Raw genomic sequence first — 27,397 nt, 5'->3', positions numbered from 1 at the left:
TGTGTGTCTGTTACTGAGTGTGTTAGTTGTGTGTTAGTTTGTGTGTGTCTGCTAGCTAGTCTGTTTGGTGTCTGTTAGTGAGTGTGTATGTGTGTCTGTCTCTCAGTGAGTGTGTGTCTGTCAGTAAATGTGTGTCTGTTAGTGTGTATGCGTCTGTTCATGAGTGTGTGTGTGAATACTTGTCTGTTAGTGTGTATGTGTTTGTCAGTGAGTGTGTCTGTGGGTCTGTCACTATGAGTGTGTGTGTGTGTGCCTGTATGTGGGTCTATATGTGTATCTCTTGGTCTGCATGGGTATCTGTTTGTCTGCATGTGTACCTGAATGTTTGTCATTAAAGGACCACTATAGTGCCAGGAAAGCAAACTCGTTTTCCTGGCACTATATAGTCCTTAGCCCCCCCCACCCTTGTGGCCCACCTCCCGCTGGGCTGAAGGGGTTAAAACCCCTTCAGCACTTACCTTTCTCCAGCGCCGGGCTCCCTTGGTGCTGGGGATCTCTCCGCCCCGATCCGCCTCTCAGCTCCGAATGCGCATGCGCGGCAAGTGCCGTGCGCGCATTCAAACCGCCCATAGGAAAGCATTACTCCATGCTTTCCTATGGACGTCCAGCGTCTTCTCACTGTGATTTTCACAGTGAGAATCGCTGAAGCGCCTCTAGCTGGATTAACCCTCAGTGAAACATAGCAGTTTCTATGAAACTGCTATGTTTTCAGCTGCATCGTTAAAACTAGAGTGATCTGGCACCCAGGCCACTTCATTGAGCTGAAGTGGTCTGGGTGCCTATAGCGGTCCTTTAAGTGTATGTGTATCTGCATGCACTGGCGTACATACCGCAGTCGCAGCCCGCGTACATACCGCGGTCGCATGTGTTGCGGCCCCGGCCCGCCCAGTGTAAGCGCTAGGGGTGGGGGTGGGGGTGGGGGGTCACGGATCAGTTTTCGCACCGTATATGTGCGTACATCCCAGCAATCAACTTTCAATTAGTTTTCTCTGAGCCATTTCGTGAAGCTCACAAGGAATATGTTCATCCTTCTTTTATTACTCCTGCTCTGTTGGTGTATCATGCAGTGTCTGACTGTTTTGTTTTATGTTTTGTAGAAAGGAATAGTGAGTAGCGTGTTAAATAAAATGATGCAGCAACATGGGATACGCAGTCAGTTCCTTTCTTTCTGTGACAGATAGTTCAACGTATTCAGAAACTGTTGAGGTCGCAGAGACAGTGGCAATGACAAAACGGTGGCTTAGAAGTTCCTTTTGTTTCATTTTTTTTGGCCACAGTTTGGAAAATGGAGGCATGCTGTCTTAAAGGACCACTCTAGTGCCAGGAAAGCATACTCGTTTTCCTGGCACTAGAGTGCCCTGAGGGTGCCCCCACCCTCAGGGACCCCCTCCCGCCCGGCTCTGGAAAGGGGAAAGGGGTAAAAACTTACCTTTTTCCAGCGCTGGGCGGGGAGCTCTCCGCCTCCGTTCCTCCCCGTCGGCTGAATGCGCACGCGCGGCAAGAGCTGCGCGCGCATTCAGCCGGTCACATAGGAAAGCATTCATAATGCTTTCCTATGGACGCTTGCGTGCTCTCACTGTGATTTTCACAGTGAGAATCACGCAAGCGCCTCTAGCGGCTGTCAGTGAGACAGCCACTAGAGGAAATAGGGGAAGGCTTAACTAATTGATAAACATAGCAGTTTCTCTGAAACTGCTATGTTTATAAAACAATTAGTTAACCCTAGCTGGACCTGGCACCCAGACCACTTCATTAAGCTGAAGTGGTCTGGGTGCCTAGAGTGGTCCTTTAAACATGCACAAGTTACATGCATGGGGCTCCAGAGAAGAAAATTATGGGTTTACAACTAATTTCCATGACTGTAGGCCAAAGGAGAATAGTAGTAGAGAAAATCTATACAGGCAAGGTTTAAGTTTTTTTAATGAATTCTTTTATTATTTATTAGGCTGAATATAATGCATCATAAAACACTGGAAGAACTTGATTTTAGTCACTCAGGTCAATGAAAGGAGCAGTACATTTTGAGAGAAAAGGGGCATATAGTCCTGCCAAAATGGTAGCGCTGTAATCCTGCCTCTACGTTTTGCAGGGGACTAAAAGGGTCTCAGTTATGTTAATCCTTCCTAGCCCTTAAGTTTATAGAAAAATGTAAAATTGATATCAACAATTTTTAATTTTTTTTTTTGCTATAGAGAATAAGGTTAAATGTTAGAGATAAACTAGATTTTGTGTAGCTAAACTGTTATGAAAGAGTGGGTTTTGGTATGTAGATTGTGCACTTGCAGGCAAACTTCTTTAATTCTCTGATATTTAGTGTGTCCTCTTTTCTTTTTTTCTTTTTTCCATTTGTTTTTATTTTACAAAAAGTGTAGATTTTAATAGAAAGTGACTATTAAAATACTAACTTTGTTATACCCCCTGGCTATCAATCAGATAACAAGCCTTGTTACTTCCTGGTAGTTTAGCTCAGTGGAAAAGGCAGTGTTTACAGTGGTGCCTAGTAATACCTCTAGTGACAGTCACTCTGACCCACTAGAGGTGCTTCCTAGTAAAGTGCTGCTCAGTGTGCAGCATTGGCATTCAGCGTCTCCACGCTCTGCATGGAGGCACTGAACTTCCCCATAGAGATGCATTGATAATTGATGCATATCCCCCCAATGCTTTCATATGTGAAAGCATTGGATTGGTAGAGATCATCAAGATTTATGATCTCAGCCATGAAGGCAGAGCCATCCACTGTGAGAACAGCGTGGCATTGGAGAAAGGTGAGTAAAATCACCTTTTCAAAGCGATGCAAGATGGGGCCAGTAACCTAAATAGTTTCACACTTTAGTGTCAATAATGCGTGTTTATATTTCTGACACTATAGTGTACTCTTTAACCTTAAATCCCACTTTACCCTAACCACTTCTAACATTATCTTTAACCCTGCATGCATTTACACAGCTGCACACACTCACTATACTCACACATTTAATCGCAATGCAATGTCTAGTTAATAAATTAATTATATTTAGTTTATCTGTTTTATTTTGGGGTTGGAAATCAGGGGGTGCCTTAGAAATTTGTGCCTATGGGCACCTGACATGTAAATCTGGCCCTGTAAGCTTGTATCCTCCATCATATTGTCTTCCTACACCCACAGAGGGTATCAGATCCTTACAAGTAATAAAATCCTCTAGGGCAGGAGTGGGCCACCGTTTAACAACACTGTGCCAAAACAAGATTTTAAAGTCCCTTGGTGTGCTGGTTCTATTTTTTTTTTTTTATGTAAGTGTGTAGATTGAAAGGTCATTTGTGCAGGTCCTCATCAACCCATCGTTAATTTCAAAATGTGTTTGTCTCATATGTTGTTAAAGGGACACTATAGTCACCAGAACAACTACAGCTAATTGAATTTGTTCTGGTGAGTAGAATCATTACCTTCAGGCTTTTTGCTGTAAACACTGTCTTTTCAGAGTAAATGCAGTGTTTAAATTACAGCCTAGTGATTCTGGCCACTCCTCAGATGGCTGTTAGAGATCCTTCCTGGGTCATGGCTGCCTAAAATGCATCCAAACATTCAGTGTCTCCTCCCTCTGCATACAGACACTGAACTTTCCTCATAGAGATTCATTGATTCAATTCATTTCTATGAGGAGATGCTGATTGGCCAGGGCTATGTTTGAATCATGCTGGCTCTGCCCCGATATGCCTCTTTGTCAGTCTCAGCCAATCCTATGGGGAAGCATTGTGATTGGATCAGGCTACCATTTCTGATGATATCAGCAGACTGCTTGTTTTTCTGATTCTACCAGCATGCAGAGTTACAGATTCAGGCTTGAATACAGTAAGATTTGTACTATATTTATGGAGGCATGAGGGGCCCAGGGGGCTAGATGGTGGTTTTAACGCTATAGGGTCAGGAATACATGTTTGTTTTCCTGACCCTATAGTGATCCTTTAAATTTAGGTTGCTCTTTTCCAGTGCAGATTCCATTCCCCTTCACAAGTGCTGGGGGGAAGCAGTTCCTCCAAGAGCAGGTCCTCCGTGCACTGCAATACGTGATTTAAGGAACTGCTCCTCACCACCTGCAGCAATCTCCGCTTGTGCCGAACGGCAGATATCTGAAGAATTGAGAGCCCTGTTTTGCCAGCTCCAGAGGAGATCTTCAGATCTCCCTAGCCTGTATGGGTCTGGCAGCCTTGCAAGGCACTTCACATGCCATGCATGCCGCACACGCCATAGGTTGCTGACCACTGGTGTAGAGTGTATCCTGCTCCCTGCCACAGTAGTATACTTCCAGCAATTTGCAAAATGATATGTGGGTAACCTAGTTCTCAAAGCTGTGACTAGGCAGATAGCACACACCATATAGCTTAGGCTAATTATTTGTGACTTTTTTGTTTTGTGTTATTATTTTACCTTCTTTATCATAACTTGTAGTATTTTAGATATTATAACTGAAGAAATATAAATTAAATATGTTCATCTTTTTTAAATATGTTCATATTTTTTCTGTTAAAGGACTATGTTAATCTGCGTGATTGAGCCAGCTCTTCTGTCCTTGTTGTATGAGCTGGGGATGTAGTGTGTGCTAAGTGGTAAATTTTGCAATGGTGCATTGTTGATTGTTTTACGTAATTAATCTTCTGCTCCATGTAATATTTATAGACCTCAACTTTCCCAATTCACTCCAATCAAAGTTTCGGATGTTTACTAAACTAAAAATTATGATAAATTACATTGCAAATTTTAGGCCAAAATGCCTTAGGTAGAAGATTCATTATAAGGGAAGACCAAAATCTTCAAGAAATGTGAGTGTAAGGTGTCAAAAATGTCTTCTCATGTGACCACAAATACACCCTGCATGGAAAACTGAGATATAATGTCAACATGGTAGGCTTGAAGAAAAATAAAGAATCTGTTATAGCTAATTTAAAGTGACCATGCTGAATTCAAACTCTCTTGCTAGATTGGTCACTAAATATGAGGCCTGCTATACAGAGGGGCATCTGCATTCTCATTTGGTTTACAAATTCCTGGCACCTGCAGGAATACAGGCTGGCTCATGCAATTGAAAAAGTGAAACTCAAAATATAGAAGTGTTAAAGGAATACTTCAATCACCATAACTACTACAGCATGCTCAGATGAAGGGCTTGCTCATTGCACCGCTGGGTGAGCTCAGTTTAGAGAGCTGCTGACTATCTTTGAGGAGGTGACTGGCGGCCAGAAAACTGTAGGTAAGTTTTAAAACCGTTAACAAACGGTTTGACTAGTCACCCTTGGATGGTTCAAATGTACTCCTGGCACCATAAACACTACATCGAGCTGTAGTGTTCCTTTAATTCTTAGAAAATCATAGAGGGTATGTAACAAACATTTTTCTGAAAGAGATAAACAATTAGAAAACATTACGTTATCTATCTAGGAACAGGCGCCCTCTCTGGGAGTTGAATGCCAGATTTACTGTGCACATATGTTCACAACACGCAAACGCATATGTGTCTTTAATCCATCTTTTGAATGTCCGGTCCAGATTAGTTGTCCTTTGAAGTAATACCCTGATAGGATGAGTCACACTTGCTCCTGAATCCAGGCAATTTCTCTTGAACATTGGCCAGCCCTCCCTGTCTGGGTTCCAGACGTTTTGCTAAAACAAGAGATTAATACCATGTACTTGTTCCGATGCCTTCAGTACAGAAAGTATCATATGGCACATTCTTCGTATAAATCCATACAGATCCTGTCTTCAATTTATGAACTAAAAATAAATTCTCTTCCAAAGGAAAATGTAACACACATACATACCTAAAATGTAACCGTGTAGAAAATTGTTTCGACTCCTAATCCTGCAGAATAATACCTCCAGGAGACTGTTTGCTCTTTGGGCTTCTTTTAAATCCAAAACTGCCTCAAAGTGATAGTACAGAATTTTAGTGGAACATTCAAAGCACCATTACCACTACAATATGCTGTGGTAGTTATTGTGTTTGAAGTCCCCTGAAGCCACCCAAGGGTAGACTGTTAAACCGCTTGTGAACTGTCTAAGATTTACCTGGCTCTGTTGGATGCCAGTGGTCTGCTAAAGCAGAAACTCGTACTTCTGCATCCAAGTAATTAATACGAACTTTGGACATTGTTCATTATCTGAGAACAGCTGACTCATTGAACAATGTCCAAAGTTGGTTTGCTAATGCAGAATTAGGATTTGCCTTAGCATAGCTCTGCAGACTGAAAGGAATTTGATTCCTGACAGAGCCAGGTTGCTTCCTGGGACCATAAACACAAAGGTGCCCTCTAGTCATTATGGTGCCTAGGGTATCACTTTAACACTGAGAGAACTTAAAGAACACCACTAGCTACGATGTCACCGTCAGGGCTCTTTACAAATTCTGCAAGGTCCTCTGACGGTGACAGTGTCGCTTTAATAATCTACAAAAATACATAAGTCAAGTATATTTATCTTGTTCTGTTGGTGTTGGTGTTGGCCTTGGTGTGTCAGTTAATCAGTGTGGTCATCAACATCCATCAGATCTGGCTTTTCCGTTAATAATCCACAAACCCTGTGAAAAATGGCTTTACTTGTGTTAATTTAATAGAACATATGGTTTTAAGGTTTCCAGTTTTTCCCCATACAGTTCTGCCTTGTCAAATTCTTCCCCCACCAAAGTTAAGAAGACAGAACAAGCGAGAGGCTAAGCCTATCACAGAAATATCTAGCAGCAAATAAAAGGGTTAATTTACACTTAAACAATATTTACACTAACGGAAATAATGTCTGTCTGTGCTGACGGACAATTCGTTCATGGGAGTCTGATTAGTCTGGTTAACCTGGCAGGTGCTGGTGACAAACTCTTAGGTCCATTTTTTTCCTGCTCCTCCACTAGAGTAGGGGGTCACCAAAAGGAAGACACATGCTGTAGAACAAGGGTAGGCAACCTTTGGCATTCCTGATGTTGTGGGCTGCATCTCCCATAATGCTGCCAACAGCTGTGATGCTGGAAAAGCATCATGGGATATGTAGTATAAAACATCTGTGATGCCGAAGGTTGTCTACCCCTGCTGTAGAAGAATTGCAACAGCCATGATGCCTTGGCAACTTTGGACTACCTTTTGGCCATTGCTAAACTGTTTGGTGGGTAGACTGACATGTGAAAGCCAAATTATGTATTTAAGGTACTTGGTGGGAATGTGTGTGTGTGTGTTAGAGAGCGAGAGTATATATACATAGAAGGAGGGGAGTCAATTTGATGTACATGCAAAAATACAATTTTGTTTTCATCTGCTAGATATTCTTATTTGTCATAGCTGAGTGGATTAGTCGAACATTCCACACTTGTATAGAAATGTATTTGTCTGTCTGTCTATACCCAAACATACATATCTTTGTGAATAAATATTTATGCATATAATAAGAGGTATGCATGTGCAGAAATAAAGAGCACTCTGTACACATATCACTATACATGATCATGTTGCAAACTCTATGAATAAGGTGCATAATTCCTGTTCATTATGGGTTCTCAAGACAGGAAAAGAAAGCTTTCCTAGCTTACAGTGCCCAGTTAAAGTTAGGTGAACTGACTAGTAGGTTAGCCTTCAATTATCAGATACCGTGTGTTTGACTTTCAGAATGTCCTATTAAATACAGTGTCTTGTGTTAATCTGGGACCTTGGGTCATATTTCATTGCCCTACACACTCTTCAGTTCTTTGGAGATAGTCCAGAGATGCCCTCCAGTGTCATAGGTTTGCCACTTTGTATCTTGCCCAGTTTGTCTCCCGACATACTTTCATAAACCGAATCGTTGGTCTGTGGGAAGCGGATCCTTGGAGGTTTGAATTTGTTTTAAGGAGTGTAAAAAGGAGAAATGTATAAATATAAAGTCTTTTCAGTCAAGTGGTGGAAGGGGAAGTGGCACTGTACAGCATAGAGTTTTTGCTTATTTCTATTGCAGTTCTCTTCAGTACGGCGATAACCAAGCCATACTCCATTAGTGATTTTTGGCAGAAAATGTTAATGGATCAGTGAATTGCAAACATTCAATTTCCTTTGTGCCCTGTGTGTTCAGAGCCCCCAGTATCTGTCAGGATAAATAGTAAACAGACCCTTTTTAGTGGATAGACCTTAACTGTCCCCTCACACTGTACAGTTTAAAAAGTTTCAGGTATATGGGGATCCTAACTTGGGGCACTCCGTGGGCCCCGATCTGCCCTCTGAGCGTCGTGAGTTCGGCGACTGCGCACCTTTTTCTTGTCCTCTAGGTGCTTCCATTTTTGGGCTTTGGCCTTAACACTGAGAGGCGGGAGAGGTCGAATGCTGGATTCCTGTAAGCCTGTAAGCTGTGGGGACCCTTGAGGACCTGGTGGGTGTAAGGCTCGACCCTTGCGTATCCATAGCTCCTCGCACATCTGTTCTGCAGAGCCTGGTTGTTGAACAAGGCGCATGAAGTCTTGATACCAGCGATGCGGATGGTGACGATGAGTCCCTGATGATTCCTCGGCACGAGAGGTGGGGATGATCTCTAGATGGAGACGTAGCAGAGTCTGAGTGAATCCATGTTCTGAAGAGTGGCATATGAAGGTTCCACCATCTCTACGCAAGACGCTACGCAGGAGAATTCCACGATCTATCTGGATAACTCTGTCATCAAACTGCACCTGAGGAAGTTAAAGGCAGAGTGTAACTATACAACCTAGAAGTATGTCTAACATAGATAGTGAGAGAGAGCCATCATGATTTATAATCTACACTGCAAATATAGGATGACCCAAGCTTTAATAAGGGTCTGATTATTCAGATATTATTCATTCCTATCGTTCGACGTCTGGGACATGCAATTCCTAGTGCAGCAAGGCAGATAATTTTTCTGACGTTGGCCATACTGCAGGTAAACTACAGGGGATGGGAGAGGACAGGGCAAGGAGCATGTGGTCTGCACCTCCAGTGGGTGCATACCACAATAATCGTTCCTTACAGTCCAGCACTCAGTGAGTCAAAGTGCAGTTGCTAGGAATTCACAGCATGCACTCTGACTGATTGCAAGGGAGAGATTATTGTGGTTTGCACATGCCGGAGGTGTAGACTGCATGCTCCCACACTAAACTGCCAGGGAGTTTCATCCCCCAAAAATCGCCAGGGATACCATTGATTGTACTGCATAAAACTATGCAGGAGGGGGACAAAAGAGAGTAATCATCTGAATACATCGCACATTGGTAGCAAACGCTGCACAGCCCAAGCACAACACACACACACAGCCATAAAACTAAACACATGCAGCACACATTACGCACAGCCGGTGCGTGCAAACATGTTTTGTGTTGACACAGGGAGAGTCTGTGATTGAGACACTCATGGTTACTCAATAAATTATACATAAAGTTAGGAACCTAATGTACTAGAAAAAAAAACCCTGGACTGTAATAGGGAGTAATCCTAATTTTTAACAAAACACAGAGACATGAATACTGATCCAGATAATAGGTGAATACAATTTTTTATTGCTTTATTATGATAAAAAATTGATCACACTATGAGCAGTATACAATGCATCAGAATGCTATCTGGAGTGTTAGCAGAAGTTAGATACCATGTAGCACTTTGCTATCTGAAAGATCTCAGTACGGTAATAGCATTGTGCTGAAAGCAGTGTATGTAAAAATAGCCAATAGGTTTCAAAGCAGTGCCTAAAGTGACAATACTTGTCTCCAATAACTCTTGAGGGTGAAATATTGCAATATAACAGAGACAACCTATAGAGAATTGTCACAACGAAAAGAAAGCGGGCATATCAACTAAATTGAGAAAAGTAAGATTAACTAAAAATAGAAATTTAGTGAAAGGCTGCAACTTTACTGAAATACTAGATAGCTGATTTGACACAGATCAGGTAGCACAATCACCAGGTAACCCTGTAGCTAATCTGTGCCTTCAAGGGCACCTGCACTGTCACAGATAAAGACTAATCTAGCTAGCTATCTAGTGCTATGAGCCAAACTGACTGCAACTTGTAGTTAGAGATCCTCTTGCTGTGTTACTATTGAATTGTGCTGAAATCATTTATATGTTTTATTAAACAGATCTACGTGAAGACTATTGCAAACCAATTCCTAATCTTCCATATATATATATATTCATAAATCAGTGTCTCAAGATCTGGGTAATCTTAAACATAAAAATCAATGTAAACATAAAATACAATATGTTTTTATTTTTTCAAGGCTGCTTGGGGAGTTTCTGACTCTACATATTGCCTATTTTGTGCACAATATCCAAAAAAAAACGATCCAGAACAGATTGTTGCAAGACTATTGCAAACCAATACCTAATCTTCCATATATATATATATATTCATAAATCAGTGTCTCAAGATCTTGTTTGTTGGGTGATAATAACCGTTCCTTTCAACTGTGTTTTGCAATACAGAATTATCAAAGATATTGGATTTCAGAGCACCTACTGGGGAAACCATCTATAATTTTAACTGGATTAGTAAGAATTCAATAGGCACAACTATGAAGGTGTAATGGGAGTCTTTTACTTGACCCATTTCCTAAATACTTTGCCATTTATTGTACTGATTTTAACATTAATTACCTCCTTTCTGGGGGTGTCTGGTCCCTTTTGATGTGTCCAGGTCACCTGAGCCCTCAGGGATTTGGGTTGGCACTCAAGGAACACACTGCTTCCTTCAACCCCAAAAAGCCGTTTCTCTTGCACGCTGAACCTCTGCTGCTCTGTATTGTACAATACCACAAGGTTAATTTACATGCAAACCAATAAATACTTGACGTTTCCATAAGCTGGTAGATAAAAAAAATATGAACTTTTTTTAGTTGACTGGCAGGATATCCATGCTATTAAGCGACTTGCCTAAACCCTTGTCATGAAAGATACCCTAGTCAGACTCAAATATTGATCACCTTGGCTACTCATTCTTTTTTTGAACCCTTGCAAGGTCCATAAAAAAAACACTTTTCCCTGTTGCTGATCTTGAATGTTGTACAAAAAAAACCTGTTCTAAAATGAATCTGTGTTGAGGCCAGTGAAGACCCATCTTGAATGAGACTCAGGAATTTGGGAAATCTCTAAGCTTTAGGGCATATAGTGAACTCAGGCTCAAGCTGCACACATTTTATGTAAATCACTTGTTAGCTACAGTTCAACAGTGAACATACTTAATTATATATTCAGGGAGACCAGTGAAGATGGCTGTCTCAAGCTTTGCTCTAATGGTTTAAATTAAATTCATGTCTATTGATCTTAACAACCCTCTCTATACATGGGGGGGGGGGAAAAAAGAACACAGAACATAAAACATGCATTATTTCATTGGGTTGCTACGGAAACCGACAGAATCTATAAAATAACATAATAAATAACCGCATACACATATTCTCTTTTTCTATTGTAAGGCTACTTAAAAATACCCAAGTTACACGAATAATATAAATATACTATCACATTATGTTGAACCCAAAATGTGCATCAGATTACCCTGACCTTGGGTCCTAACCTGGATTTATTCGAGGGAGATGATCTGTTAGTCTGCAATACTTAGACTATACCAAAGTCCTAACTGTGACATGAGACTCTACTATGAATTTTAAGAGCAGGAAGGGATAGATGTTATGGGGCACTTGTGACTGAAATCAGAAATTAGAAGCACAAATTGGAACATGAACTATTTAACAATGATGCTACTGAAGGAACAATGAAATGGCATAAAATACATAAAAATCTATGTAAACATCAAATACAATATGTTTTTATTTTTTCAAGGCTGCTTGGGGAGTTTCTGACTCTACATATTGCCTATTTTGTGCACAATATCCAAAGAAAACGATCCAGAACAGAGCAGTAAGTGAAATGTTGAACTTGAGAAAGACCTCTCTCTAGGTTGAAAATATTGTTCAATTTACTATGAGGACCTCAATAAATTTGGAGTTTATTTCGCCCACTGCTTTATCCTGGGCATTTTTCTTTGGATTTTATGCTAACTTGTTAAGGGTCCACATTTGCACCTTCATGTACAGCTGGGTAGTAGTACCTTTTGGATAGTCTATCCTGCACCATGATAATTTTTAGAATATTTTTTTTTTCATGTGAAGGCCCAGCACTCACCTCCTGAACATAGGGTGTTAGGATCCCCATTCCTGACATCCTGGCGCCGAGATCTCCTGAAATCAGTAAGCAGAAAAAAAATATTAGAATAAAAAAGGTGAAGGGGACAAAGTGATTTAGGAGAAGAATGTAGAAAAGAGTGTAAAGCAGATTATAATTTCATTATACAGCATAAAGTTTCCCTGTGTGGGCTGTAAATAACTGGCTGCTTACCTCTTTGTGTTTGGCAGATAGCGGGTACAGCTGACTCCATCCCATGCGCAGTAAGGATCCCTGGCCAGACAGCATTCTGCACAGGCTTTACCATACATAGCACAGCGGTGCAAAGGCACCTGGGAGATACCACTCTCAGAACCAACATATAGTTGTTGCTAAGGAAATAAAAACACAAATTAGACCAGTGTTCAACTCCCATCACCTCTGGGTGGCAACAAGGAGTACTGTACTCAGTTATGAGATATAAACAAGCTTAGCTAAATAGTAAGTTTTTAACATTGTTCCAGGAATAGGTGCAAACTAGGTAATGCATAGGGTTCTAAATACACAACATAGAGATTTGCCTTGTTGACAGATTAATTTGTTTTATGGCCATAGAATGATGCTAAACCCAATTGGTTTAAAGGATCACTACTATATAGTGTCAGGAAAACAAACTTGTTTTCCTGACACTATATAACCCTCAGGGCCCCCCTCCCGCTGGGATGAAGGGATTAGAACCCCTTCAGCTGCTTACTTTAATCCAGCACCTGGTTCTTTCGGCGCTGGTGACCTCTCCTCCCCCGCCGACGTCAGCTCCCGAGTGGAGCGGAATGTGCATTAAAATCGCCCATAGGAAAGCATTTCTCAATGCTTTGCTATGGACGTTCTGCACGCTGAATGTGCTTTTCGCATTCAGTGTCTCAGAAGCGCCTCTAGCGGCTGTCAGGAAGACAGCCACTAGAGGCTGGATTAACCCTGCAATGTAAACATAGCAGTTTATCTGAAACTGCTATGTTTACATTTAAAGGTTTAAAACCTGGGGGACCTGGCACCCAGACCACTTCATTGAGCTGGAGTGGTCTGGGTGACTATAGTGGTCCTTTACGTTTTCTTTTCAATAGTTATGCTGCTTGGGAAAGCAGAGAGCTGGGGTGATCCACAAAAAAAGAAAAATGAAACCAAATATGAAAATAGTATATATGATTTTTTTTACTTACCCGTTTTGATGAAATCTGCATGCTGGTTATAGGAGACAAGTCCTGCATGGGGAAATGGTGGGGGGATAAGAAATGGAAGTACAAAGAGATAAAAGATAAAATAAAAAAAGTAAGTAAATACATTTTTAAAAAATAATCTTGTTTACTTTTCAAACGCCTTCACGTTTTAGGACAAATATCACTATAACCCCATAGGTTATTAGTGTTGAATAACAATTATTTTCTATTTATTGAACAGTTCTTATATGTCCCCCCCCCCCCCCCCCCCCCCCTTTACAAAATGTGATAATTTTGTTAGACAAAGGGAAATATAATTAGGCATACTTATAGGAGGAGAGTAGAGAATCCTCCTCCCCACTCATAGAGGTTCTAACCCAGCATCAATAGGGCCTTATGCCATTGACTCCCTTATGTGATTTAGGTTACTTTAGTACCTTGAAGACTTGCAGCTCTTCCAGGACCACTACCTCCACGTGGTTCCAACTCTGTTTGGGAACGGAGATCACTTTCAGCACAGATCCCTTATCTAGGGAGACGGATAAAAAAGACACAGTTGTGTAACATCTGGTCTGGAAAGCTGTCACCAACAGGCAGTAAATTGCAGTCTCTCCATACATGGTTAATGTGAGCCAATTGGTATAGTCAACTAGTATAATGCAACACTGTTTCAACAAATTGCCAACCATTATTTCAAACCCCCAAAATATGGGAATTTAAAAAATCAAATGTGTCCATCAACAATACCAAAACTCCTATTCACTTTCTATACTTGCCAGTAGAGGTACACACGAATGACTAGTTTTTCGGGAAATAAGATTTGTTTTTTAATCTAACAGATCCCGGACAGTGGTTGTTAGTGTTGTGGTTCTTTTAAGCTGGGTAAAATAGAACATTCCCCACAATTCTTCACTCAGACACCGTTTGCAGCCCTCGCCCTCATAAAGCATCTACAGACCACTCTGGCTATTTAAGTAATAGTGCCTGCTCCTTCATAAGAGATATGTGAAAAATATCCAAGACTTCCTCACCGCATGTTTAGTTACAGCCTCCTTAATGCCCTATCCAGCATTAAAATGGCACGCAGTCCATGTTATATAAAAAGGAAAATCTCTTGCACTCACGCTACAGTGGTCCCTTGTTTGCCGGGTGCTAAGCCAGGGCTTAGTTATCCAGAAATCCAAAAAGGTGGCAGCACTCACGGAATTCAAAAGTTCAAATCTTTATTTGTTCAATTTTTAAAAAAAATTATCAACGTTTCAGTCCTACCATTGGTATTGATCCTGAAGACCGTCCCATACAGAGGACTGAAACGTTGATACTTTTTTTAAAATATGAACAAATAAAGATGAGAACTTTTTAATTCCGTGAGTGCTGCCACCTTTTTGGATTTATATATATATATATATATACACACCCCTCACATTTTTGTAAATATTTTATTATACCTTTTCATGTGACAACTCTGAATAAATGACACTCTGCTACAATGTAAAGTAGTATGTGTACAGGTTGTATAACAGTGTAAATGTTCTGTCCCCTCAAAATAACTCAACACACAGCCATTAATTAAAGTGAGTACACCCCTAAGTGGAAATGTCCAAATTGGGCCCAAAGTGTCAATATTTTGTGTGGCCACCATTATTTTCCAGCCCTGCCTTAACCCTCATGGGCATGGAGTTCACTAGAGCTTTACAGGTTGCCACTGGAATCCTCTTTCACTTCTCCATGACGACATCCCAGAGCTGGTGGATGGTAAATACCTTGTGCTCCCCACCTTCTGTTTGAGGATGCCCCACAGATGCTAAATAGAGTTTAGGTATGGAGACATGCTTGGCCAGTCCATCACCTTTACCTTCAGCTTCTTTAGCAAGGCAGTGGTTGTCTTGGAGATGTGTTTGGGGTTATCATGTTGAAATACTGTCTCCGAAGGTAGGGAATCATGCTCTGCTTCAGTATATCACAGTACATGTTGGCAATCATGGTTCCCTCAATGAACTGTAGCTCCCCAGTGCTGACAGCACTCATGCAGGCCCAGACCATGACACTCACACCACCATGCTTGACGGTAGGCAAAACACACTTGTCTTTGTACTACTCACTTGGTTGCTGCCACACACGCTTGACACCATCTGAACCAAGCAAGTTTATCTTGGTCTCATCGGACCACAGGACATGGTACCAGTAATCCATGTCCTTAGTCTGCTTGTCTTCAGCAAACTGTTTGCAGGCTTTCTTGTGCATCATCTTTAGAAGAGGCTTCCTTCTGGGACGACAGCCATGCAGGCCAATTTGATGCAGTGTGTGGCATATGGTCTGAACACTGACAGGCTGACTCCCCATGCCTTCAACCTCTGCTGCAATGCTGGAGGCCCTCATACGTCTATTTCCCAAAGACAACCTCTGGATATGACGCTGATCACGTGCTCGACCATGGCGAGGCCTGTTCTGAGTGGAACCTGTCCTGTGAAACCGCTGTATGGTCTTGCCCACCGTGCTGCAGCTCAGTTTCAGGGTCTTGGCAATCTTTTTATAGCCTAGGCCATCTTTATGTAGAGCGACAATTCTTTTTTTAAGATCCTAAGAGAGTTCTTTCCCATGAGGTGCCATGTTGAACTTCCAGTGACCATGAGAGAGTGTGAGAGTGATAACACCAAATTTAACACACCTGCTCCCCATTCACACCTGAGACCTTGTAACACTGAGTCACATGACACCGGGGAGGGAAAATGGCTAATTGGGCTTAATGTAGACATTTCCACTTAGAGGATGTACTCACTTTTGTTGCTAATGGGTTAGACATTAAGGGCTGTGTTGAGTTATTTTAAGGGGGCAGCACATTTACACTGTTATACAGGCTGTACACTTACTACTTTACATTGTAGCAGAGTCATTTCTTCAGTGTTGTCACATGAAAAGATATAATAAAATATTTCCAAAAATGTGAGGGGTGTACTCACATTTGTGAGATACTGTGTGTGTGTGTGTGTGTATATATAATAATAATATATATATATATATATATATATATATATATATATATATATATATGAATCCAGGGGGCTGCCATCACCTGAAAATGCATAAATAATTAGCCTTTATACATGTAAAAATGTACGTTGCTTGGTATCTTCATGATAGCACTATTCTGTTTGTATTTTTGACGTGATATATATTTTCAAAGACTATAAAGTTTGTACAGGTTGAATGAGACCATTTGACTGCAGGTTCTTTATGTTGATACTATAATCCAGCCTTTTGCCATCTTGTTCGATCCCTCTGACATATCTCCTGCTTTTTCCCCATACTTTTCTTATTTTCTTGCTATGAACTCTCAGATCTTGCTCACCAGTTCCCATGAACATAACGTCGTACTCTCCATCCGTAGCTGTTACTCTATCGACTGTGAGTTTAGTGAAAGCGACCTCACTATGGCTGCGCAAAAAGACAGGCCGTCCCGACCCAGGAACCACTGGAGAGTGCATCAGAGGGTGATTTCGAGCAAACTGGAGGACATCATCTGGGAAATTCCTGGTTGATTCAAAATTGCCGTATGTCTTACTAGGGCACTGCAAGTAAGTACAAAAAAATTACAGTTTTTGAGCAAATTTCTTGTCCCTCCTGATTTCTGATCTCCCACTTAATTATTAGAGAATGGTTCTAACTTAAAGAAATAAAAGTAATACATTTTTTTTAAAAATCCACATTTTTTCCCCTAGTTTTATTGTTTTTGATCATAACACATCCCTAAAATCTTGCAGCTACAGTTGGCGTGTGTATGGCACAATGCCCAGCAAACCATTTGTCCACAACAGCTGCCACACCAAGGTTAGCAATTACATAATTTGAGACTGAATTAAAAACAATATCTCACATTGTAACCAACTGCTAAGAACTCATAAATTAACTCATCTGGGAGATCTTACTGGATGTAGGTATGCTTTGACATGACTCCAAGAAGCTGAGCTCAGTGACAGCAGTGTTTTCATGTGCCAAAAACAACCCTAACTCTCTGCAAACGTAGTACACTAGTTTTTGAGTAGTGGCAAACAAATAAGTTTTGGGGGATCATTAATATTTTAAAATAAAATACAGACCGTAATTCTCAAGCTAATTATCACCAGTAACCTGAGGTCAGGTATTATTTAATTATCTACTGGAGCTACTAGTGATTTGTTTTACGACTTTTCTAAGCTACACTGTTTTTACTTCTACCCAGTTCTACCCAAACTCTATTTTCAGTGCTACTTCTAAGTCTTCATTTTATATCTTATTCATCACTCGGTCCACCTAGTTGGTTCCCTGTAATCACTTACCATCCCTGGACGAGGATAGGGTACTCGTCCTGAGTAAGACACCCACTGGTAGCCGGGTCCCTCCTTGTGAGCAAAAGGTCCCAAAAATGATCTTCGTACATCATTCATTGTGTAGACACAGACTGCTGAGCCTCGAAACACTGAGCTGAAAAAATATTGATACATGTATAACAACTCTCCTAATCAAAATTACTTCTATTAATATACAATGTTCCTACACATTCCATGTAACCAAATAAAACCATTGTAACCTACCACTCAGAAAGTGGTCAACTGGGTTCATTGTATTTCACAACATGCAAAATACTTAAGACTGCAGAATGTTGAACTTTAAATGACATACATGGTCATGCGATTGCAGACTTTAGCCCAAAATACCTACTCCTATTGTGCAGCCATTACTCCCTACTCCTATAACAGATATTACTTCTTGCTCCTAACTTGCAGACATGAATTACTCCCTGCTCCTATATCACAGACAATTTGCCCTGGTAAAATAAATGAGTTGAAGAATTTGCCTTAAAGGGACACTATAGTCACCAAAACAACTTTAGCTTAATGAAGCAGTTTTGGTGTATAGAACATGCCCCTGCAGTCTCACTGCTCAACTCTCTGCCATTTAGGAGTTAAATCACTTTGTTTATGAACCCTAGTCACACCTCCCTGCATGTGATTTACACAGCCTTCCTAAACACTTCCTGTAAAGAGTCATCTAATGTTTATCCTTCCTTTATTGCAAGTTCTGTTTGAATTAGATTGTCTTATCCCGTGCTATTTTAATAGCTTGCTAGAGCCTGAAAGAGCCTCCTGTATGTGATTAAAGTTTAATTTACGGAGAAAGAGATACTATTGTTCAAGGTAAATTACATCTGATTGGAAGTGAAACCAGTTTTCTTTTCATGCAGGCTGTGTCAATCAGAGCCAGCGGAGGTGTGACAAGGGCTGCAGAAACAGAAACAAAGTGAGAAACACCTGAGAGGCATGATCTATACACTAAAACTGCTTCATTAAGCTAATGTTGTTAAGGTGACTATAGTGGTTTCTTTAACATTTACAATTCTTGTCATTTCCCAGTTTAGTGAATAACCTTGATAGTATCTGGCCTAATACTTGTCACAGTGTATGGAGGTTTTCATGTTCAATGTTCAACTTTCCTAAATATCTGTCAATATTAAATGAGTTATCAACAATGGTCTGTCCAGTAATAAAACAAATCTTAGATGCTAAAACGAGAGCAGGAAAACATTAATTCCATTCCAACATTCTGCTATTTAATTTTTAATTTTTTTATTTGATGCCTTTTATCTTAATGATTATAAACTATTAATACAAATTATAAATAAAAATGTGTTACATTTACTGTATCTTATGGGAAAAGAACTTGATATAAATTCTACTTTTTATCCAGACATAACATAATTCCCCCCCCCCCCCCCAATTCTCCAGTTTTGAACAAGGACATGTGCCAAACATGCATAAAAAAAAAAAAAAACTACTTCTTCCTAACACAGAGAAAGAATTGCTTACTCCACCAGTCATAGACACATCAATATGCTCATATCACGCAGACAATACGTCCTTCACCTTACACACAAACTTTATGCCCGTCACCTAAAATAGAGACATTACACCCAGCTCTTATCAGGAAGATGTTACTCCTTGCTCTGATCATAAAGACATTACTCTATTCTCTTATCAATTAGACATTACTCCCTGCTCCCATCACGCAGACATTACTCCCTGCTCCCATCACGCAGACATTACTCCCTGCTCCCATCACGCAGACATTACTCCCTGCTCCCATCACGCAGACATTACTCCCTGCTCCCATCACGCAGACATTACTCCCTGCTCCCATCACGCAGACATTACTCCCTGCTCCCATCACGCAGACATTACTCCCTGCTCCCATCACGCAGACATTACTCCCTGCTCCCATCACGCAGACATTACTCCCTGGCACCTCCAGAATACATTCCCAACATAAAACCTGATACTGATACACACTCACAGATAATACATCAAGACACACACTAAATCACAGTCATACATTGCCACACTTACACAGATGCACATACAAACACACACAACAGTTGCGGCATATTTTAGCTACCCTCTTGTTTCCATACTAGGTGTGCAGAAGGTTGGCTTCCCTGGGATCTTGTGGAAGCAGGCAGCTGCAGATCACTCGTAGCATTCTCTTCTCCACGATACTTTGTGTGTGTCAGGAGGAAGTGATCTGTAATCACTTTCTCCTGGTCCCAGTGATGCTACATGAGTCTGTTGTGAGTCAGGGACTTCGTCTGTCGTGGCTTTTAAACTTTGTCTTGTTTGGAAAGCATACTTCTATCTCTCCAGCCAGACTACATTGCATAAAAGAATTCCCAAGAGGAGCCCTGGGCTCGATCAGGCCCCTGACCACAGTATAAGCGTTCAAATTCTGATGGTGGCCTTGCTGACAGCTAATTGGAGTTAGCCGACAGAGCACCTTGAATCACAATTAAAGGCATGCATTCACGGAAAAACTTTCTCACCTGGATGTGGAGAACAGCGCATATATGAGTGGATTCCTCCTGTCCCTAGTCTGCAACAAAAATACATCCTCTGTAAAGAGGAAGACAGTAGGTATTAATACACTTTATTGTAGCATTGTTCTCTATAGATTTATGGCAAATTTATGTTTCATGTACATCACCCATAGCTTTTTGAACCAAAGCATGAGTTGTGATCCAAAAAGACTAATGACCATAAATCAACTATGTACAGTTTCCAGTGCTCCATTGTTAGGGGTGACTTCAGAAATGAATGGGGTAACTGGCGAAATGAAGAGGGTGCACTCCAAACACAATCCCTTCTTATGCTCATTTGTGTGTTGAACGTGGAGTTCTGTGAGAATTGCAGAAACATGATTTTTTTTTTTAGGCCCAAAGCAGACTTTTCCCAGGTCCTACTTAAGATCTGTGGATGTTGCACGACAGTAAATTTGCATAAACCGGTGTGGAGTTTTCTCACACTCCTGATTATATCTCTGCATTGTGCTAGTAAAATAGCAAATGTATAGGTCAAAAGATATATTTACCTGAAGTTTCTATATGGGTATTTTAGATGTGAGCTATGTTTCACTCACACCTCTTGCAAAGCGGTAGCCTAGACGTGAAATCCTATCATAAATATCCATGACTTAATAGAATTATGAAACATTTAAAGGACCACTATAGGCACCCAGACCACTTCAGCTCAATGTCAGGTCCCTCTAGTTTCAACCCTGCCTGCTGTAAACATATCAGTTTCAGAGAAACTGCTATGTTTACATAAGGGTTAATCCAGCCTCTAGTGGCTGTCTCACTGACAGCCGCTAGAGACGCTTCCGCGCTTCTTACTGTGAAAATCAGAAGACGCTGGACGTCCATAGGAAAGCATTGAGAAATGCTTTCCTATGGGCGGTTTGAATGCGTGCGTGGCTCTTGCTGCTGACGTCGGCGCTGATGTCGGCAGGAGGATGAAAGTTCCCCCGGCGCTGGAGAAAGGTAAGTGTTTTAACCCCTTCAGCCCCCTACAGCCCAGCGGGAGTGGGACCCTGAGGGTGGGGGGGACCTAAAGAATGATTTTCTTCAACTTTAAACTTAGTAGTTCTCATTGAGTTGGCCTATATTTTTTAGACTAGAGACATAATGTATGGGTATTTATATAACACACAGGCTTGTTTTTATTTTATTTATTTTATTTTCCAGTTACCTCTCTCCCATCATTAGCTTGTTACATGTTCATTTAACTCCTATTTCTTTCCCCCCCATTTTTTTTTTTTTTTACAGCTTTAACAATTTGCAATAAACTATCTTAGTTTCCTTGTTGCTTATGTTAGTAAGGAAGGATCTCATAAAAAGGGCAAAACATACTTACTCAGCTCATCAAAATATGTGTCGCCTCCTGCTTCATTCCCTGGCACGCTGCATACAAGTCGTGCCTTCAAAAATGTTGTCCACTTGTTCACCAAGCTCCGCTGACCGCCCATGTCATTCTAGGGAAGTCAAAAGGGTTGTGTTATGTGAATGTTAGGGTGGAAAAGCATCAACAGTAAAAAGGTACTCAAAGCACCATAAACACTACAGATTATTGTATGGTATGGTGTATATAGGTGATGGGAGCCACTCCTTAATTTGGGCAAAATCATTCTGGAGAGTTTGATAAAGCCTGGAGCTCTCCTAACACTTGCAGCCTAGTCCACTGTGCCTGAGGCTTGGCTAGCTTACAACTTGTCCACAAGCATTTGACGACATTGATAGGCTAAGAGAGCTTTAGATGGCAATGATAGGCTGGGAGTAATGTGTTTGGTTAGCTCAGTACTCCCAGCCTAACATTGCCATCTAAATTTGTTCTGGCTCATTCTAACCCATAATTACAAATTCGCTAAACTGCAATTGAGGATCCGGTGAAAAGGTGCTGGAGAGTCCTGTTTTTTTTTTTTTTTTTTTGTCAAACTGCTAAAAAAAAAGGATTTGACACAAAATTGGGAAAGTGAGCTATATTATTTATGATGCTTACAGTATGCTTTGAGACAAGAGAAAGTGTGCATAGGATCAATAGACTCTTGGTGCTGTTTATGTAGTTACCCTGCATATTTGCCCAATTCGGGCATATGACTGCTTTATTCCTCCCAGACCCTCTACTGGTGTCTCCCGAAAGAAGAAGTAGATTTTATCATCATCAGGATTTTCACTCTCGGGTATCCAGAAAACTTTCACAAATTTAGGCTCTGTGGACACAAAAAAGCAGTGTACCTCGTAACGAATAATCAATGAACAGGTTCTAGCCATCTCACTCTATCACTCTTCTCTGACAATACAAGTTTGTTTGCAACCTTCCTATTGCTATCAGTTTATAAAACCACTTCTCAACAACCTGTACAATTGTAATTATCCCTGGTATCCTTTCAAACAATGTACAAGTCGGATAAATTATTCTGCTCTTATTATCTGATTACTATGCTGTTAAAGATCTGGTAGTTGTCACTTAATTCAGCCCAACAATAAATTCTGCATATGATGAAACCAGTTAAGCGATTATTTTGACAATTAATGAATTTTGCGGACATTGCTTTGAGGTGGATTGAAAACCAAATTGCAAACTTCTGGTTCTTTTCAAGGCTATAAAACTGCTGGTAATTTGTTAAAACTATGGAAAACTGTGTAAACCATACATGAACCCATCAGAAAAAAATGTACTTTACAACATTATTATATACTATAATATAAATTTAAATGTTTTTTGCCAATTTTTTTTTAAAAGCGTTCCTAAATTCTTCACTAGGTGGCAGCTGTGTACTGGAAGGAGTGGGACCAAGGTTTATACTAACCATTTAGCCAGCGAGAGTCATGCTGCTCTGTACGCAGGGAGGGTCGTCTTCCCAGGCTTCGGAAAATGGTAAAATCCCGGCCCATGAGGTCAGTAGCAACGCCTGAGTATAACTCCTCTCCTGAGATAAAAGAAAGAAATAAAACAAGAGCACTAAATGTTTAATGGGATGGGTCGCATATGTTTCCAGCGGTTGCCCAATGCAGTCCGTGTACAAAAAGAGTTGCGAATGACTTCAGGGCTGCATATCAGAGCATTATAATTAGGGTTGCCATATCCTGTACCTATTTTAGTTCTACATACTGCCCTGTGCAATATTTTTAAAGTTTTACTCTAACCACCATGACCACTTCTGCTTTTTGAAGTGTTCGTGATGGTATGAGTCTGGATGTGCAGTGTTTAAGCTTGAAACACTCCACATCCATAGTTATGAGCAAATGTGTGCCAGGGGCCAGTTGCACCCACAGCACACTTGAACTCTGTCCTGCCATTTTTTATTCTCTGCCCACCCTCCTTCTCCTTTCCCTCCTTCCCCTTGTTGGCTCAGGGAAACCTTTATATTGGACTTAGGTGTGGCTCTTGTGATGTCAGATAGGGTTGCACCGAGCAGGATTAAGGTAAGTGATAACTTAATTTAAAATGCTCTTTGAGGTTCTCTTTTGTGGGCGGTGCCAATATGGGATTATTCTATTAAAAGCTAAAATGGTTGGAGAAACCCTCTAATTAATCTCAAAGGCACCACTTTGATGTGATGATTGTTTTCCCTTCTGCATGACGTCTGCACACTGAAGGGAAGCACTTTTCATTTGCTGCCTATCAACATGTAAAAGTAATATATGTCAGGGGAAACATGGTGCATCTGACAACCCTATATGTAAGGAATATGAAAGCACAAAAGGTTGGACTGTTTATTCTTACCCACAAGCACTGAGGCTGCTGCGTGTTTAGGGTCGTAAGGGCAGCGTCCCTTCCCATCTTCTATTCGTCTGGTATCCAATTTAAATATTGAATCCTGCAAATCACATGTTATCCATATTAGATTAGTGAACAATTTGCCCGTTTGCCATTAGCTCATTCATTAATCCCGACAATTGTGGTTTATTTACTAAAGTGGCTCTTTCACCCCCAATGGTGGCTGCAGGGTGCCAAGGAATTAAGTTTTTACTACCTTGATCTTGTCCCTCGTGGGCACAGTTATCTTGTTCCACAAGGTCCTCTTCAGATCCTGGAGCTTAATCTACCAGGAAATGACGTCTGTGCTGTGCGAGAGTACAACTCTGACATGTATAGAAGATCCAACGAGCCCATGGAAGCCTCTATAGAAAGAGTATTTTTCCTCTCAGCATGACTAGTGACGGCTGAGGGTTCGACAAGGCTTGACAGAAGGTAGCTCTGCCTTTTGTCAAGCACAGGTAGCCATCACTTTGTCTTATATCTTTTGACATGTTTGGAGTATCAGTGGAATTCCCGCACAGTCTTTATGAGCATTTTATTAAGATATTATATTTATTAAATGTCAATTTTTTGGTGGGAGGGGGTGATGATAATTACTACAGCTTTCTATAGTAGTGATGGTGCCAGGAGTGCCCTGGCGCAGCCCCCGCAAGGAAGCTACCACTGGGTTTAGCTCAGAGCTAGGAGTTGTACCTAGTGAGGCCCAGATAAGAAAAAACTTTGGCAAACGGTTTGACCACTTAAATTGGGTTAAGGGGTGCTAAGGCACTTCTTCCATCATCACCACTAGAGCGCTCTGCAGTGGATATGGCATCTGGAGTGATTCTTTCAACTGCATTCAAGTGAACTAAAAACCAAATTGCTAAATCTAGGCTAGAATAGTCAATCTGTAACTGTAGAGGATTTGAAGAGTTTTTTTTCCAGAAAGATATTTTGCTACTAACGTTTTAATAGACCACCATTCAGTGGTTAGTGAATTAGCCCTTAGGCGTTTAGTGTACCCTCCTCCCATATTCTGTTCCACTTACATCTGAGCGCTGTCCCACGTGAAGGAATCCACATATTGGGTGGAAAGCTCCTGTGCCGCATGTGTACAGGTGGGTGCGATTATATGGCTGCAGGATTTTGACATAGTTCATACAGTCAGTCTGTAACGAGAGATGAAATCAGGGATTGTAATGTCAGATATTGAGCACTATTTAGTCTTATTAGAATTCCTCACCCTTCCCTTCTGTTTGTCCCTCGTCAAACTCTATTCTTTCTCCCTCCCCCATCTCTTTTGCTCAAGTACACAGAGAACTCCTGATATCTGGCATAGCTGCAAGAGGGATGGAGAGACCTTCTGATTACAAGGCTCAAAATGAGAAGGGGTGGATGGGGCAGGCACACCCCCCAGGCTAGAATTCACAAAATCACAACACCCCCACACTTGACCCTGAACGCTTAGCTCTGACTGATAACAATGCAAATCTCTGCTAACAGACTGCTACCCGCCTGCAGGGAATGTAACCCCTGCTAAATCACACAGTAAATACTTACTCTCGCATACATCAGCACATTGCACTGGGTTCTGCTAAATCACACTGCAGATTAGGTGTTCTCTGCTCCTCCCCATAAACTGCACGATTACCCTGCTACTTAATTTATACTTTAGAGCTGGGGTAGGCAACCTTAAATGTAAACACTGAAGGAAATGTTATTTGAAAAGTGATACTGCAGGGATTACAACTATCTGCTATAACTGATCTGTAACCTGCTGGTAGTCCTGTCCTGTAACACATTCTGCAGAGAGTACTGTCTCATGGTTTTTAGTTTAAATATTATGATAAATATAAAAATAAGGGAAAAAGAATATAATGTGTACTGTTTACTCTAAATATCTATGCTTAGTTAGAAATGGAAATTTAGAGTATGGGTAGCAAATACCTGTTATAGAAAGTGTAGTAAGCATATAGACTATCCTTCCAGGCCGTGTATTATGCAGGAAACCTATTAAATCACGATGGTGGTGTTTTATACATAGGGAGTGTTAAAATAAGTTGGGCAAATTGATTCTTTCCCAGTACGAGAAATATGTTTGTACAAAGCACCTTCCCCTGATTACTCATATGGAATAAAATACTGATTCTGCCTACACATACCTGGATTGCTGTCCAAAGATTACTCATACTCCAAGGAGTGTATTAAATCAATGACAAATGCTAATCTCTGCTGGCATATAGAACCCTATCGACACTAGCACTACGAATTGTATTCAGTACTCTTCTACCCAAGTACTGCAGCACCTTTTATATAGCTCACAGTGCAGCCTCTCTATCAGATATGCGTACCATAATTACATGGTTATAGGCTTTTGCGTAGAAGGAGAAGGATAAGTAAACCTTCTCTCTGCCTGCAATTATTGGCTTTTTTTATGTTCTTTCTTCTGTCAATTTCCGTCTTCTACTTTCCATGTCACGCACACCTTTATTTGAACGCTACCTGGATGGCAACAGCCTTTGACCCTTGAAGAATATGTGTCATGCGCTAACAGCTCAGAAAGCAAACAGGCCCTATACCAACAATGCATGCTGGGAACCCGGGGTGTGAACATAAGCACAATAAAGCATCATCAGGGGGTATGTCACCTTAGGTGACCTTGTGAGCATTCAAACTATACTTTTTCCAGGGGATCAGGATGCTTGCAACAGGATAGGGCTGGGTCTCCATATATGTCACAGCATTACTTAGTAATGGTATGCGATTAGAGATACAATAATGTAATGCAGAAGCCGGATTATTGAGTCAGATCACTTTCAAGTTAGGCTGTGTAATTTGCAACAGAATTCTTAGAATTTCATAAAGTGGAACTTCACAGAGTTTCCTAAACTGGTGGTAGAAATGTTGCTGGTGGGTGCTTTAGTGTAATAAAAGGGGATTTCTTCACTATCAAGGAGGAATGTGAGATTGTTTCATATACCTTGCAGAATACTGAAGACTTGTTCCCACTTAGCAAATTAAAAAAACTATTTCCCCCCTACAATACAATCGTTTTGGAGTTTGAATTTACTCACATTTATGTCTTTTCCAGCCCAGTTACACTCTTCCCTCCAATCCACGAGTGCAGGCCAATGAATCTGAAAATAGAACATGTACATTTGCCAAAGGGACTGTCTAGGTCAATTTTTTAATTATATTTTATATATAATGCATTAAAAATGAAATAAAAAATATAGAAAATGTACATCCCTTGGACCATCCACAGAATGCCCTTTGAGTCCATCTGCAGTTGCAGGCCGACCCCTGCCCCAAACCATTTTGTGACACTCCAATCATAAGCATCTCCGTCTGATCTATAGGGGCTCTTCTTATCCCATATTATAGCCATAGTGGGCCATCTTATAGCAGCAGTGATTTTACAAATTGATGGCACTATAAGCCAATCTCAGGAATGCAAAGTAGTTATAGTGTTTTGACTAACCCTTTTAATTG

General features: G+C 40.8%; 1 protein-coding gene across 6 annotated transcripts in view; it reads right to left on the bottom strand.

Annotated features, from left to right (window-relative positions):
* Window positions 1–6,560: 6,560 nt before the first annotated feature.
* The window catches only part of SEMA3B (semaphorin 3B), a 47,274-nt gene continuing 26,437 nt past the window's right edge, over window positions 6,561–27,397 (bottom strand). For all 6 annotated transcript variants that reach the window (XM_063426575.1, XM_063426579.1, XM_063426574.1 and 3 more), the window contains exons 4-18: window positions 26,980–27,042; window positions 24,955–25,074; window positions 23,891–23,984; window positions 22,974–23,093; window positions 22,231–22,373; window positions 21,521–21,638; window positions 20,155–20,224; window positions 17,621–17,765; window positions 16,654–16,873; window positions 13,742–13,833; window positions 13,308–13,349; window positions 12,325–12,482; window positions 12,112–12,167; window positions 10,585–10,724; window positions 6,561–8,645 (exon numbers count right to left, since the gene is read on the bottom strand). In XM_063426575.1, coding sequence (XP_063282645.1) covers window positions 8,166–8,645; window positions 10,585–10,724; window positions 12,112–12,167; window positions 12,325–12,482; window positions 13,308–13,349; window positions 13,742–13,833; window positions 16,654–16,873; window positions 17,621–17,765; window positions 20,155–20,224; window positions 21,521–21,638; window positions 22,231–22,373; window positions 22,974–23,093; window positions 23,891–23,984; window positions 24,955–25,074; window positions 26,980–27,042 — 2,061 coding nt within the window. In that variant the 3' untranslated portion in view covers window positions 6,561–8,165. The remainder of the gene's footprint in view (window positions 8,646–10,584; window positions 10,725–12,111; window positions 12,168–12,324; window positions 12,483–13,307; window positions 13,350–13,741; window positions 13,834–16,653; window positions 16,874–17,620; window positions 17,766–20,154; window positions 20,225–21,520; window positions 21,639–22,230; window positions 22,374–22,973; window positions 23,094–23,890; window positions 23,985–24,954; window positions 25,075–26,979; window positions 27,043–27,397) is intronic.

This window comes from Pelobates fuscus, chromosome 7 (genome assembly GCF_036172605.1).
Source record: "Pelobates fuscus isolate aPelFus1 chromosome 7, aPelFus1.pri, whole genome shotgun sequence".
Taxonomy (NCBI): Eukaryota; Metazoa; Chordata; class Amphibia; order Anura; family Pelobatidae; genus Pelobates; species Pelobates fuscus.
Note: the sequence above shows the minus strand (reverse complement) of the source record. Positions and strands in the feature narration are given on the sequence as shown.